General features: G+C 28.8%; 1 protein-coding gene across 1 annotated transcript in view; it reads right to left on the bottom strand.

The window, feature by feature from the left end:
- Window positions 1-13921, bottom strand: part of LOC136969945 (laminin subunit alpha lam-3-like) — a 199819-nt gene that overhangs the window by 91766 nt on the left and 94132 nt on the right. The window contains exons 19-20 of the mRNA XM_067264272.1: window positions 9009-9217; window positions 2648-2754 (exon numbers count right to left, since the gene is read on the bottom strand). Coding sequence (XP_067120373.1) covers window positions 2648-2754; window positions 9009-9217 — 316 coding nt within the window. The remainder of the gene's footprint in view (window positions 1-2647; window positions 2755-9008; window positions 9218-13921) is intronic.

The following is a 13921-nucleotide window of genomic DNA, read 5'->3' as shown; positions in this document are numbered from 1 at the left end:
AGCATTTGTTAAAAATAGAGGTGTCGAATACAATTTGTTTATTTGACTGGTCTTATCCAAATATCACTTTTGAGGAAACAAGAGAAACTATATACTGCTTTTATTGATTTCAAGAAAGCTTTCAATACAGTCAATCATGATTTGTTATGGTATAAGCTTAGGAGCATTTTTTGTCAACTTACTTAAGAGTCTCTTTTCTAATACTAGATATTTTACAGAAACTTTTTCATTTTGTACTGATTATGTTGAGTCCAATAGAGAGCTACCTCAAGGAGAACCACTTAGTCCTATCATTTTTGTTTTGTTTTTGAACGATCTTCCTAAACTTCTGAGAAGTCAAAATTCTATGACAGCATTGTCTTCTCGTGTCGAAATTAACTGTCTTCTTTATGCTGACAATATCCTTCTCTTGGCTAATTCAGCTTCTTTGCTTAAAGAAAGACTTAATCTTACTTGGAGATATTGTGAAGATAATTGATTGACAATTAATTCGGAAAAGACAAAGCATGTGATTTTTCATAGAGGTGGAAAACTTAAAAAAACAGATAATTTCAGTTTAGAAAATCATAAAGTGGAAATTGTGTCAAATTTTAAATATCTAGGTATTTATTTTTTTTCACATGGCACATTCTCCTATCATTTAAATAAAGGATTACTTGCTGCAAGATCTAAAATCTCCAATCTCTTCAAGTTACTTATTAAAATTAAAGTGTCCTCATTAAATAATTATTTTAAATTATTTGATTCTTTGATTGGATCAAGTATGTTTTATGCTTTTCTGGTTTGGGGCAGTCTTTTAGTAGACAAATTTGAACCGATATAGTTATTCTACTTTAAGCAGGTGTTCCGTATTAACAGGTCTGTCTCAGGACCTGCAGTGAAAATGGGATTAGAAAGATCTCCCCTTGCTATTGGATTGTCAATAAAATCGTTTAGATTTTGGAGGAAACTTACTGACCTACCGGAAGATAACTACCGAAAATTGACATATACAAGACTTCCAAAGATAAATGGTAATTCCTTTTTGAAGCCATGGCCTACTATTGCTAAAGGATTACCAAATAATATTGGATTGTCCTTTAGTTATATGTATTTAAGTGAAAGTTTGTTCTTTCTGGACTGTGACCAACGACTAAGAGACTTATATTGGTTAAAAGATGTTTGATATCTGAGTGAAAGAGGTTGGAATAGTAAAATTTTTCTTAATGTAATGTGGAGTCCAGCACCTTATTTATTGTCTAATTTTAGTGATAAAGTAAAGTCATTTGCTGCACAATTTACATTAAATAGGTTTTCAATAAACCTAAATGGTAAAATAATTAATGTTTTAGGTGACTCTGAATGTTCTTTTTGTGGAACAACAGCGATGGATATGAGAAAACACTTTCTTGATTCTTGCAACATTCTTTTGAATGTTCGAGTTGCTACACTGCCATCTGATTTTTGTTACCAAATTTTATTCGGTGATAGTTTTGTCATGCTAACTCTGTATAAATTATATAATTTCTTTGTTCATGTATCTAACTTAAAATAACAATGTTCTTTAACCCCTTTGTAATAACACCTGTTATATCAAATAATAAAGATTGATTGATTTGATTTCATAATTATTTTTATTATTATTATTAGCAGTAGTAATATTGTTAAATTATTGTCGCGCCGGCTCCAAAAAAAGACGATGCCACGGTGTAGAGACTGGAAAAACGAAAAAGAACGATTTTTGAAAAAAAATAGAACATAGAACGTTTTTGATCGGAAGTTGGGAGAAGAATGATTCGAAAAAAAAGAAAGGAAAAAAAGAACGGTGGAGAATTTTGTTTTTTTTTTGTTCTTTTAATAAACTATTTTTGAGTTTAATTTGTTGTTGGTGTGTCTGAGAGGTGTAAATTTTGGAAACCGGGCTGTGAATTTATATCCTGAGCCCCACAGGTCATAACATTATTAATTAAAGTTGTTAATTTTATTATTGTAACATTCAAAGTCAGATTGTTCAGCAAATGATACTACTACATGCCATTTGACATTGCCATTTTTTATTTAGAATTTGCCTTATCTCATTCAAAAGACCAAAAGACTATTAAGGTTTCTATTACTCAGAAAAGACAGGAAGGATATCTTCTTCTTGACTGTAGAATTTTTGGTATGGTTCCATATCTTGGACATAAATGAAAATGTCTATATTGGCATGATCCACCATATTGTCCTAGTGAAATCAGTCTGATAAGTGAGCAGTGTTTGATGGGAACATAATATATTGACTACGAGAAGGGGATGGGATAAATACATTTCACCCTTTTCCCCATACCATGGTAACATATTAACAAGGGAGTTCCAACTGACCTGACTGGGACGAAAGGCCAGACCATTAACTAGATAGTTCCCTGTCATGATTATCTAGTTTTAAAATATATTCTGAAAGTATATTTTTGATGATCAAATAAGTTTTTTGATATTTACTGTGAATTTCCTTTATGATCAGTTAAAACAAGAAAGTGCTAGAAGGAATCAAAAATATAAACTCCAAAATTTAAGAAATAAGTATATACATTTCTTAACTTTCGAACAGAGTAAAACAAATTTATATTTACAAATCACAGAAATAATTGAAAAAACTTATTTGAATCAAATATCATTACATTATACTTACAGCACATCTTGCACAGTTTCTTCCAACATAATTGCCTTTACATTGACAAAAACCTAAAGAAGTGTCACATTCCTTACTCAATGAGCCATATTCATTACATTCACAAGCTACAAAATAAAAATTAAAATTAAAATATTGCAAATAAATTTATTATTTAAATTTATTAACTTAACTTTAATACAAAGAAACTCAAACACTATTACATATACACAAATATATACAACTATTTAATATGAACATTTTAGTATCACACAACCAGGTCATGTACAGTACAGTACAGTACATACTATTATGTTACATTTTGAGTAAATTAATTAATCTTCAAATACAGCAATTGCATTACAATATTTACTGTTTGTGAAACTTTAAATGCAAAGTGTTTGATGTACCCAAAACAAAATCAAATGAGTTTCTGGATTATCCAAAATTTTGTTTATATGAAAGTCCCATAATCCTGTGAAGTTCATATAATCAAGTTTCAACTGTATTTAGTCGATTTAATTTTGTTCTTGGAAGATTGTTTTGTAGGATTGATGTTTATTCTCATTCAATGTTCACTCTTTAATACACAGAATACTAATGCTTCAAATATATCTTATATACTTAATATCTGCTAGTTGTGTAATTTATTCTGCAAGAGATGTCATAATTTATATTCATATTTTTGTTATATTTCAATATTTTACGTGTTTCAGATTTAATACTTTTTCAAACTAGATATGTATTGTTGTAGATTAAAAAATATTGTCTTTTTTGTTAAATGTAATGTTCTAGTACTTGCATTTTACAATTCTTTTATGAGATCTCTTAGTGTTCTCTAAAAGAATGAGATCCATACACACTTTTTCTGGGGGGGGAAAAATCTCTTTATGAACAAAAACAAAATATTTGGTTGATTATAGGCTATGTACTTTATTCATAGTATCTAGTAGGTAAATAAGAAAAATATTTAACTCTTTAATGAAGTTTCTATAAAACTATGTATATTTGGTATTTCATATCATTATACTTGTAGTTTCTTTTTTATTATGCTGAAGCAGAGAATATACATTCTTCTGATTAAGACTTTAAATGAGTAAGTTTAAATTGTGATAGATCTTACAGTAATTTAATATTAGAGATAATAACATAGAAATTATTTCTGGTATATCATAGAAAAATGTACATCATTAATTTTCTGATCTATTGTTAACAAGAAGCAATAAACATGTATTTATATTCACTTTTATCTTAAACTTATATATCTAGTTTACAAAATTAAAAATATTTCACACCTTTAATGCCCAGCATACAGTTAATTTTCATAAAAACGTTTTCGATCACTTTTAGAGATCTTCATCAGTTACAGAATTACAAAGAACGAACAAAAATTCGAATTTAAAAAAAAAGAACAAATATTCCGGTGAAACGTAACTCCGTTCATAATGACGTCACCACTAACGTGAAAAATTAAACAACCCAAATAATTCTAGTACCCGTATGTAAATTACCCAACGGTAAAAAACAAAATAAGATAGGAATGAAGAGAAGCGGCTAGTGCATAGATGTAAAAATTATGTCATATTCGTTTTATGGAATGTCCCACTTCGCCGTTAATTTGTGAGCTTGTCCTACGTAAATTGGAAAACTACATCCTACCTTTCTTCCAGGAAGATATAGTGGTTTACACAAGGTACGTGGATGACATCTTCATTTTGTGGAAAAATAAGCAGAATATAAACCGTTTTATAAACTTGGTCAACGATAATTCCTATGGCCTCACACTGAAGCTAGAACAGGAAAGTGAGCGACAGGTTAATTTCCTTGATTTAGAGATTATATGCAGAGAGGGACACATAGTAATGAAAGTATACCGCAAGCCAATTTATCAACCTTACATCATTCCCAGGAATTCATCAGACCCGGAACACCTAAAATTAACGGCTTTTAAATCATGGATAAAGAGAGCTCACACACACTGTACTAGCATTCATGATACGTACAGAGAGTTAGATTACATACGCAAAATAGCGATTCAACATGGGTACAGAAGACAAATGATAGATACCCTTATTAAAACCTACCAGCCACACAGCTGACGTATAAAGGAAAATGAGCAGAAAGAAAGGATTGTCCTTAGTTACATACCGTTTTTAAACCAAGTCACTAAGAAAGTGGCCAGAAAAAGGAATATCCGCATTGTTTATAGACGTAATCCCACGGTTTATAGGCTTTTGAGAAATGACAAGGAAAGATATAGATACGACACCCTCACAGGAGTTTACTCGATACCGTTGAGAGATAATAGATTCAACTCCGACCTTGTGTACGTAGGAGCTACCATGAGGAATTTGAAAAAACAGATCGAGGAACATAAATACGCAGTCAATAAAAACATCGATAGTACAGTACTGGCGGCATTCGCCAAGGAGCAGGACGTGACGGTTTATTGGGACTAGGCGGAGATCGTTAAACCTACCAGATCAGCACAAGCTGTGAAACACACAGAAAAAATGGAGATACACAAGGCGCATCTCAGCAAACACTGCATCAATCATAGAGACTCTGACAGCTTAGCAACCGCCTGGAGGTCTTTCCATAAAACGGATATGACGTAATTTTTACATCTACGCACTAGCCGCTTCTCTTCATTCCTATCTTATTTTGTTTTTTACCATTGGGTAATTTACATATGGGGACTAGAATTATTTGGGTTGTTTAATTTTTCACGTTAGTGGTGATGTCATTATGAACGGAGTTACATTTCACCGGAATATTTGTTCTTTTTTTTTAAATTCAAATTTTTGTTCGTTCTTTGTAATTCTGTAACTGATGAAGATCTTTAAAAGTGATCGAAAACGTTTTTATGAAAATTAACTGTATGCTGGGCATTAAAGGTGTGAAATATTTTTAATTTTGGATTTAGTTCCAGTAAGCATTTCTTATTATATATCTAGTTTACAATATTAAATTATTATTATAGTGGTGCCTTGTAATTTGAATTTAATTCATTCCAGGACTCAAAGTCCAAATCAATTTTCCCAACAGAAATAATAAAAAGTGAATTAATCCATTCTCTAGTGTTACCATCCATCCGGTTTTCACCCGGACAATCCGGGAATTGACTCACTGTCCGGGTGAACTATTAATTTTGTCCGGGAATTTCATAGAAATTGTGAAATTACAATGAAACAAAGTTCTTGCAAATATTTTTATAAATTTACACTATTTGAACAGCAAAAAACCTCACACTCACTGAAACTCATCTGCCATTCTGCCATGTTACTCTGTTTATGCCGATGTGTGACGCGCAATCCGCCTCTCGACCTTTTTTTTTGCTTGTACGTCCATACACGTCTTCTATGGAGCTAAATTATCTGTTCTTTCTTTCTTAATTTAGGTTACATATGTTACTCCTACACAAGTCCCTAGTCCCTAACTGTAACTGATTTAGAACCGACATGCTCATTATTCTTCTCATTGTAAAATGACATTGCGCATGCATCAAGAACTTCTGTTTGAACAAACTTGACCTGCCGTCTGGGTCAGCAATTTTGTAAAGGTGGCAACACTACCATTCTCAAACCCTAAACAATACCCACTTCAATAAACTTAAAACAGCAAATAGACATAATTTAAGGTAAAAATAACACAATTAATTGCCCTAATAATAAATTAAAACACAAAAACAATAAATAAAATAAGTAAATACTGTACAATAAAATGAAATTTTGGCATTAATTAGTCACGTATCATCGACTTCAGCATATTAAACATGGCCATATGCCTAACACTTTTGAGCTTCGCAATAACTTTTCTTTCACCTCAATATTACAACCTTTCTGTTACATTCCATTGCTTCACACACTTTCCAAATATCATGGTTAATAAGAAATGGTTATATTCAGTTGGACAAAAAGATTTTGTGTATTTTAACAGTAATAAACAGACCACCTTGTAACTCCAGCAGTAGATTTAATAAATAATATTTTTAACCTAATATGATAGGCCTTTCTCAGTGAATTACACCATTTAAAATAAAAAAACAATAAGAATATCAAATTCAACAGAAATAATTTAAAAACTAAAAGGTGTTAATTAATTTAAAAGTTCCTTGAAATTCTGGAAACAGACAAAATACTAAATGATAGAAAATTTAATACTGTATTTTATTGTAATATCACAATATACATAAATAAAATTTATTTCATGAAATTTTTTACACAACTCTAAATAAATATCCTAAATCCCAGATATAATATAAATAAAGTACTTTATATTAAAAAAAAAAACTGTAATTTCTAAACATCAGTAAATTTTTGCATGTTTTTATTAATTATTTATTTTTTAAATTAAACCATTAACTTATACAAAAAATGTAGTCAAAGATTAACAATTTTTTATTTCTGGATGGACATAAATCAATGTAAAGTTTGCAACTGCTTTTTTAAAGTTCATTATTAACATTCTGTGGTTCCCAACATTAAATTCTCCTTTATTCATTAGGTGGTGCTGTCTGATAATTTGATTTTCTACATTTCATTTTTTGAAAAGGTATGTGAAGGCAAAACTAGGAAATATTTCCATAAAAATTTCTTAAATATTTAAAATTCTTTTCTGGCAGAGATTTGTAAAAATTTAATAAACTCCTTTCTTTAAATAGATTTTTATAAAAATCATTTGTATGAAGGTTTATTAATTCTAGTTGACTTTTTGATGTTTATATGCTTTGAACTAGTTTGAATGTTGATGATAAAATATGTTGGTAAAAAACACTGCATGCTTTGGAACAATGGTGCACCCAGGAGGTGAGCCAAGGGGCCCTGGCACCTCCCAAAGTAAAAAAAAATAATAAACACTTGTAAATATAAACATCCACAACAAACCCGACACAGCAATAATTATCCCTCCAACCTCCATATATCCTTGGGCTATAATTTGGCAATAATAATTATAACTTGCTAATAAATTTGGTCCTAGAGGGAGGTGGGGAGACATTAGGCACTATCTCATATTAAATTTAATAATTATATTATAATTTAATTAAATAATTTTTTTTCTTCCATTTTAGTCTAAAATTATTTAATTAAATTATAATTATTAAATTTAATATGAAATGGTGCCTAACGCCTCCCTCTAAAGCCAAATTTATTAGTAAGTTATAATTATTATTGTCAAATTATAGCCTGAGGATGTACGGCAGTTGGAGGGTTATAAACACTGGTAAATTTTCCAAAAATATTTTCCTAATTAAAATTTATTTTTTTATTTATATTGTGTTGTGTGTTCTATTTCTATATTGCTTATAAATTAGCAGTCATATAAAGATGAGAATTTTATTGAATTTGCATTAAAAATTTTTATTCATTCAACTTGACTTCCCAAGATTCAAACCTTGATTGTGCCACTGCTTTAGAAACTGTTCTGGCCCACAGGCTTAAGTTGGAGATGCATTCTACATACTTAATATTCCTGAGTATTCCCAGAATTTAAACAGGATATATTTAAGATGCTAAATACAGTGGAACCTCGGTATACGACCTTAATCCGTTCCTGACGTTTGGACTTATACCGAATAGGACATATACCAAACCAACCTTTCCCATAAGAAGTAATGTAAAAATGATTAATCTGTTCTCATGTAAAAAAAAATCCTCTTGATATGGTATATTAATGGGGTTGTAAAATAATTGAAACACTGTTTCAGCACATTAATAAAAAAATAAATTTTATTATAGATTTTTAAAGTTATTACAGTATATTGTATTATATTATTTAAATCATTAAATCAAAATCAAATCAAATCAAACTCTCCTTAATACTAATAATCTGTTTAGAAATTGACTAAACCCTTTCACAATAATGTCTTTATTTTTCACGATTGTCGATATCGTCGTTCTCGGAATACGGTATGCAACAGTTAAATCTCGAACACCCATGCCATCTTCATATTTCTCAACAATCTTTTTTCAGTTCCATTGTGATTCTAGTCATTTTTTTAGTTTTCTGTTGCTTTTCATTTGCCTTTTTGCAATTCATGATTAATAAAAATAATAAAATTTTACTTACAAATTAAAATCAAAAGAAATTTAACAAAGTCATAAACCGTGGGACCGCGAACGTCTAGTCTGGTCTAGTACACCGATAGTGCTACCTGTTTGTAGATGGCACGTATAATTGAATTAAGTCGTATACCGAACAAAAGTTGTATACCGAGCAAAATTTGTTTTTGTCCAAACAGGACGTATTCTAAAGCAGATGTATACTGAGGTTCCACTGTACAAATTAACTATTTTTCATTTATTTTTGGAAAACTATTATGAAAATTTCAAAATGTTAAAAATTAAGCTTTAATGAAATATTAGAACCAAAAATAACTTACGCTGGCAATTATGCAGTAATGCATTACCAAAATAATTTTCTGCACATTCATGACAGTTCCAACCAGAAGTATTATTAACACATTTCAAACACTGCCCTGTCAACTGATTGCAATAATTTGGATCAGTTATATCTGCATTACCACTGCAATCACATTTTTGGCAATAACTTCCTGGAATCATAGGGTTACCAAAAAATCCATAACCACATCTAAAATTTAAAAATGTTCATTAATTTCACATATTATATTATATTATATATACATTATCATACAATATTATATTTAATTATAGTTTATAAGATATTAATGAATAAATAATGCTTAAAATGAAAACATTATGTCAATCATATAAATAATATTCAAATTTACATTAACTAAAGCAAGCAAGCTAAATAATCTAATTGTGTTAGCTTATTGGAATCACATTTACCCTATCTAATACAAACATTGCTAAACTTATTATATTCTAAAAGAATATTTAGTTAATATATAGATTTATACTTTAAGTATTATTTTTTAGTAAGAAAATCAGCCACTCAGTTATTACATATGCATTTATTGGGTTGTTCAGAAAGTAATTTCGTTTTTTTATTACTAGAGGAATTAGATGTATTTTTATCAGCCAATTTGATTTTAAACCACATTTTCATTATATAATTTGACAGCTGACATTTTAAGGCTTATTTGTAAAAAATTTTGTTTGATTCTGTACAATTGTTTTTTTTTTCGGTGACCCATCAAATATGGAAAATCGAAAGCATGATTTTCGGCATATTTTGCATTTTTATAACTAAAAAATCAAAATGCTGTTCAAACAAGAAAAAAACTTGTGGTACATGTTTGGAGAAAATGTGTTGAGAGAAAGACAGTGCCAAAACTGGTTTACAAAATTGCGTTCTGGCAATTTTAATATCGAAGATACACCACATTCTGGATGGCCATTTGAAGCCAATGAAAACAAAATAAAGGTACCGATTGAAGCAATCTGCCGTATAACAACACGTGAAATCACTAAGAGATTAAATCTGTTAAACCGAACCGTTTATTATTACTTAAAATGAATTGGTTTCGTTTCAAAGCTCGATATATGGATTTTCCATGTTATTAACGAGAGATGCTCTCTATAATTGGATTTTAAAGAAATTTTTTTTTGAGCTTTTACCAGACAATTTAACAATTGATTCGAAAGTGTACTGCCATTGAGTAAACAAATTGAGTAATATCATCAAACAGAGAAGGCCAGAATTGATCAACAAACAAAGTGTAGTGTTTTACCATGATAATGCCAAATTTCACACAAGTTTGGTAACTCGTCAGAAACTTTTATAGCTTAGATGGGATGTGTTATCACACCAATCCTATTTGTCAGATCGGGCACACTCAGATTATTACTTGTTCCGGTCTATACAAATTTTTTTTAACTGTAAGACATTTACTTGAAATGACAATGTCAAAAATCACTTGGATCAGTTTTTTGTAAACAACGATCAAAATTTTTATGAATGTGAAATCATGCTACTACCAGAAACAATGACAACAGGTATTTGACCAAAATGGTCGATATATAATTCAATAAAATATTTATTTATTATAGGAATATTGTGTTTATTTTTCTATGAAAAAAACGAAATTATTTTCCAAACAACCCAATAAAACATCTCTTTGAAAAAGCAATTAGCATAAAACCAATATTTATTCATTTAATTGTTATCTTATTAATCTAAGATTAATTTTTTGAAAATCCAAATAATTTCAGAAGCGAAACTAGTGAATAGTCAAAAACATTTTAAAACATTAATAAACGCACTTGACTTTTTTACACATTTCTAACTAAAATATTCAACTAATTCATTCAAATATTCTATCTTGATATTTAACTTTCTCAAAAATTTTTATCATCGTCCAATAACTCTCCAATACTGGGATAGAATACACATACACAACATACCAATACCAGCACACTTGAAATTAAAAAATTAACATTTTCATCCATTTATAACAGACATCTTCAGGTATATAATGCAGAATAAAATGGCTGCAATATGTAATTTTTTTCAGGAAATAATTTAATGCATTTTGTAAGTTATTCAAAAATATTTTAAAACTAAATATGTAATTTGTTCAGGAAATAATTTTAAACTGTTTTGTAACATATATGAGAAATGATTTTAAACTATAGATGTACTTTGTTCCAGAAACAATTAAATCAATCAACTGATTGATTTAATTGTTTCTGGAACTAAGTTTAATTAAATCAATCAATTGTAAATCAATTAAACTTGTAAATCATTCGTAAAAACGCATTTGATTTTAATGTAACCATTTTGTTCTGCATTACATACCAGAAGATGTCTGTTATAAATGGATGAAAACATTAGTAAAAATTTCTTAATTTCAAGTATACTGGTATTGGTATGTTGTGTAAGTGTATCACCATCATCATCATCATCATCATCATAATCTTTTGTTTTATCTTTATTTTTAATATTCTATTCAGATTAATAATGACACAATATAATAATAAAATGACATCAAATTTTAAATCTACAATACTTTTCTACTAATCAAAATTAATATACAAATATTTATTCCTAGTCAAGTGGTACATAATCTAGACTAATACTTGTTTACCATTTTAATCTACTCAAACTTTCATTTCTAATACACATGCCTTTAATCTATCTTAAACATGAAGAGAATAATAAAAGAAAAAATATTTGATCTTATTTTAGATGGTGCATATTTTTGATTTATCTCATAATAATCAAATTTTCCATTTCTTAATAAATGCAAAACAGATAGAATTAAATAAATAGCATTCAGATTATGCATATTTTACATTTCTTTGAACATTGTAAATGATCGTATTAAGCAAATATACCACAACTGCCATAAATGATCGGGTTAAATTTTGGATAACCGTCGATGGTTATGTCTTAGGCTTATATATGCTGGAAGAGGAGATTGGACCGAAGGTCCAAGTAGCGTAACTGGCAACACATCCACACGGTAAGCGGGAGTTGCGGGTTCGAATCCCGCTTCAGGTCGATTCTTTTCTTCCAGTTTATTCTAAATTATTTAAAATATTGTAATTACTAGTTTAACAAGAGATGGCACCTAATGCCTAGCTCTAGTACCAAATTTATTTTTGTAATCAGTTATCCAAAGTTTAACCCAATTATTTACGGCAGTTGTGATATATTTGCTTATGTGTCGGGTTTCATTTGATGTGTATTTGTATAACTTATTAAATTTAGAATACAATATACTTGAAATAAAAAAGTTCTGAGTTGCAATTAATATATGATTTAATTGCATCAAATATATAACTAATAATGGATGTTGAAAAGAATAAAATATGAATTTTAAAAATTTAACATAAACCAATGAGAAAATAATTTAAGATAATGAAAAAAGATAACATGTAACTAAAATAAATACATATAAAATATACCCATGTGTTTTTATATATATTGTTTTCAATATATATAAAAACACACAAATATATATATTTTGCCTATATATACAGGTAAAACATATTGCAGTTGTCAATGTAGAGCAACAGAGTAATACTTCATCAAACTTCATAAACAGACTTCCAGGCTGCCAATAAAGTGTCCACATTTCTGGCAGCCTGGAGGTCTATTTATGAACTTTCAGCAGTATTACTCTTACTTTAAATTAACAGCCACAATATGTCTTGTTTTATATTTATTTATTTATTTATATGTGTTTTATATATATTGCTTTGGGTATATTTTATATGTATTTATTTTAGTTACATGTTATCTTTTTTCATTATCTTAAATTATTTTCTCATTGGTTTATGTTAAATTTTTAAAATTCATACTTTATTCTTTTCAACATCCATTATCAGTTATACATTTAATGCAGTTAAATCATTAATTTCATAAGTGATTCAACTGAAAATAGAGATCAAAAATGTTATTAATTCATTAAATTAATTTACTGAATAAAAAGACATGACTTCAAAGTTCTGGTATTAAATTTTCATACTAATAAGGGGAACCTGGAAGGTTGTCATGAATGATTTTGATAAAATTTTCTGAATGTGTAGTATTTACTCATACTTAAACTCTACCAAAGCTGCAGGACCCACTATTTAGACATTCTCGAAAAAATCACAATTAAAGTTTTTCTAGAAGTATTAATACTTGCACATAAGCGCCATTTACATGTTAATGGTATGGCATGATTAGTTAAGGCATTGTGTGAAAATCATTATTATATGGGTTTGAATCCCATGTGCAACAAATTTTTTTACATTTATAATTTGATCTTAGTTATTAAATTTATGTACAATTTTTATGCCATTTTTAATTATTGAATTTAAAATTTATTTTTCTCTATAAAATATTAGGGAATTCAAAAATTCTTTTTCAAGTTTTTATCACAAAAAGTATACATGCAATAAATACTTACAATTACTGTTTCACAAGAATATGACAACATTTTGGGAAGTATTTATCATAAAAACAGTTAAAACTATAATGGTTCAGTGCACCATGCTCAAATAATCATTGATACTTCATTTGCACAATCTTTCCATTTTGTTTTAATAACAGATAGTGGAAAATAAACTTCATTAATGTTTTTGAAAATATTTCTTTCATGTTATTTAAGATGCAAACCATGCATATTTTAACATGTCATATGAAACTAGTGTGCTCAGCTGGTTGTGAACTAGAAAGTATATTTTAATAGTATCTTCATGACTGCCTAGGAGATAGCTGCTGCACACTATTGCTCATTGATGCCATTAAAATATCCATATCTTACAAATCAAATACAGTATAAAAAAAAACATCTATAAAAATTTGTCCGGCATGCTTAAAATTTATATTCATACTGTCCATCATTGGGATCACTGGCAAATGAAAAGAGAGAATCCT

Source organism: Centruroides vittatus, unplaced genomic scaffold (assembly GCF_030686945.1).
Source record: "Centruroides vittatus isolate TY-2023 unplaced genomic scaffold, ASM3068694v2 contig_1042, whole genome shotgun sequence".
In the NCBI taxonomy this organism is placed as follows: domain Eukaryota; kingdom Metazoa; phylum Arthropoda; class Arachnida; order Scorpiones; family Buthidae; genus Centruroides; species Centruroides vittatus.
Note: the sequence above shows the minus strand (reverse complement) of the source record. Positions and strands in the feature narration are given on the sequence as shown.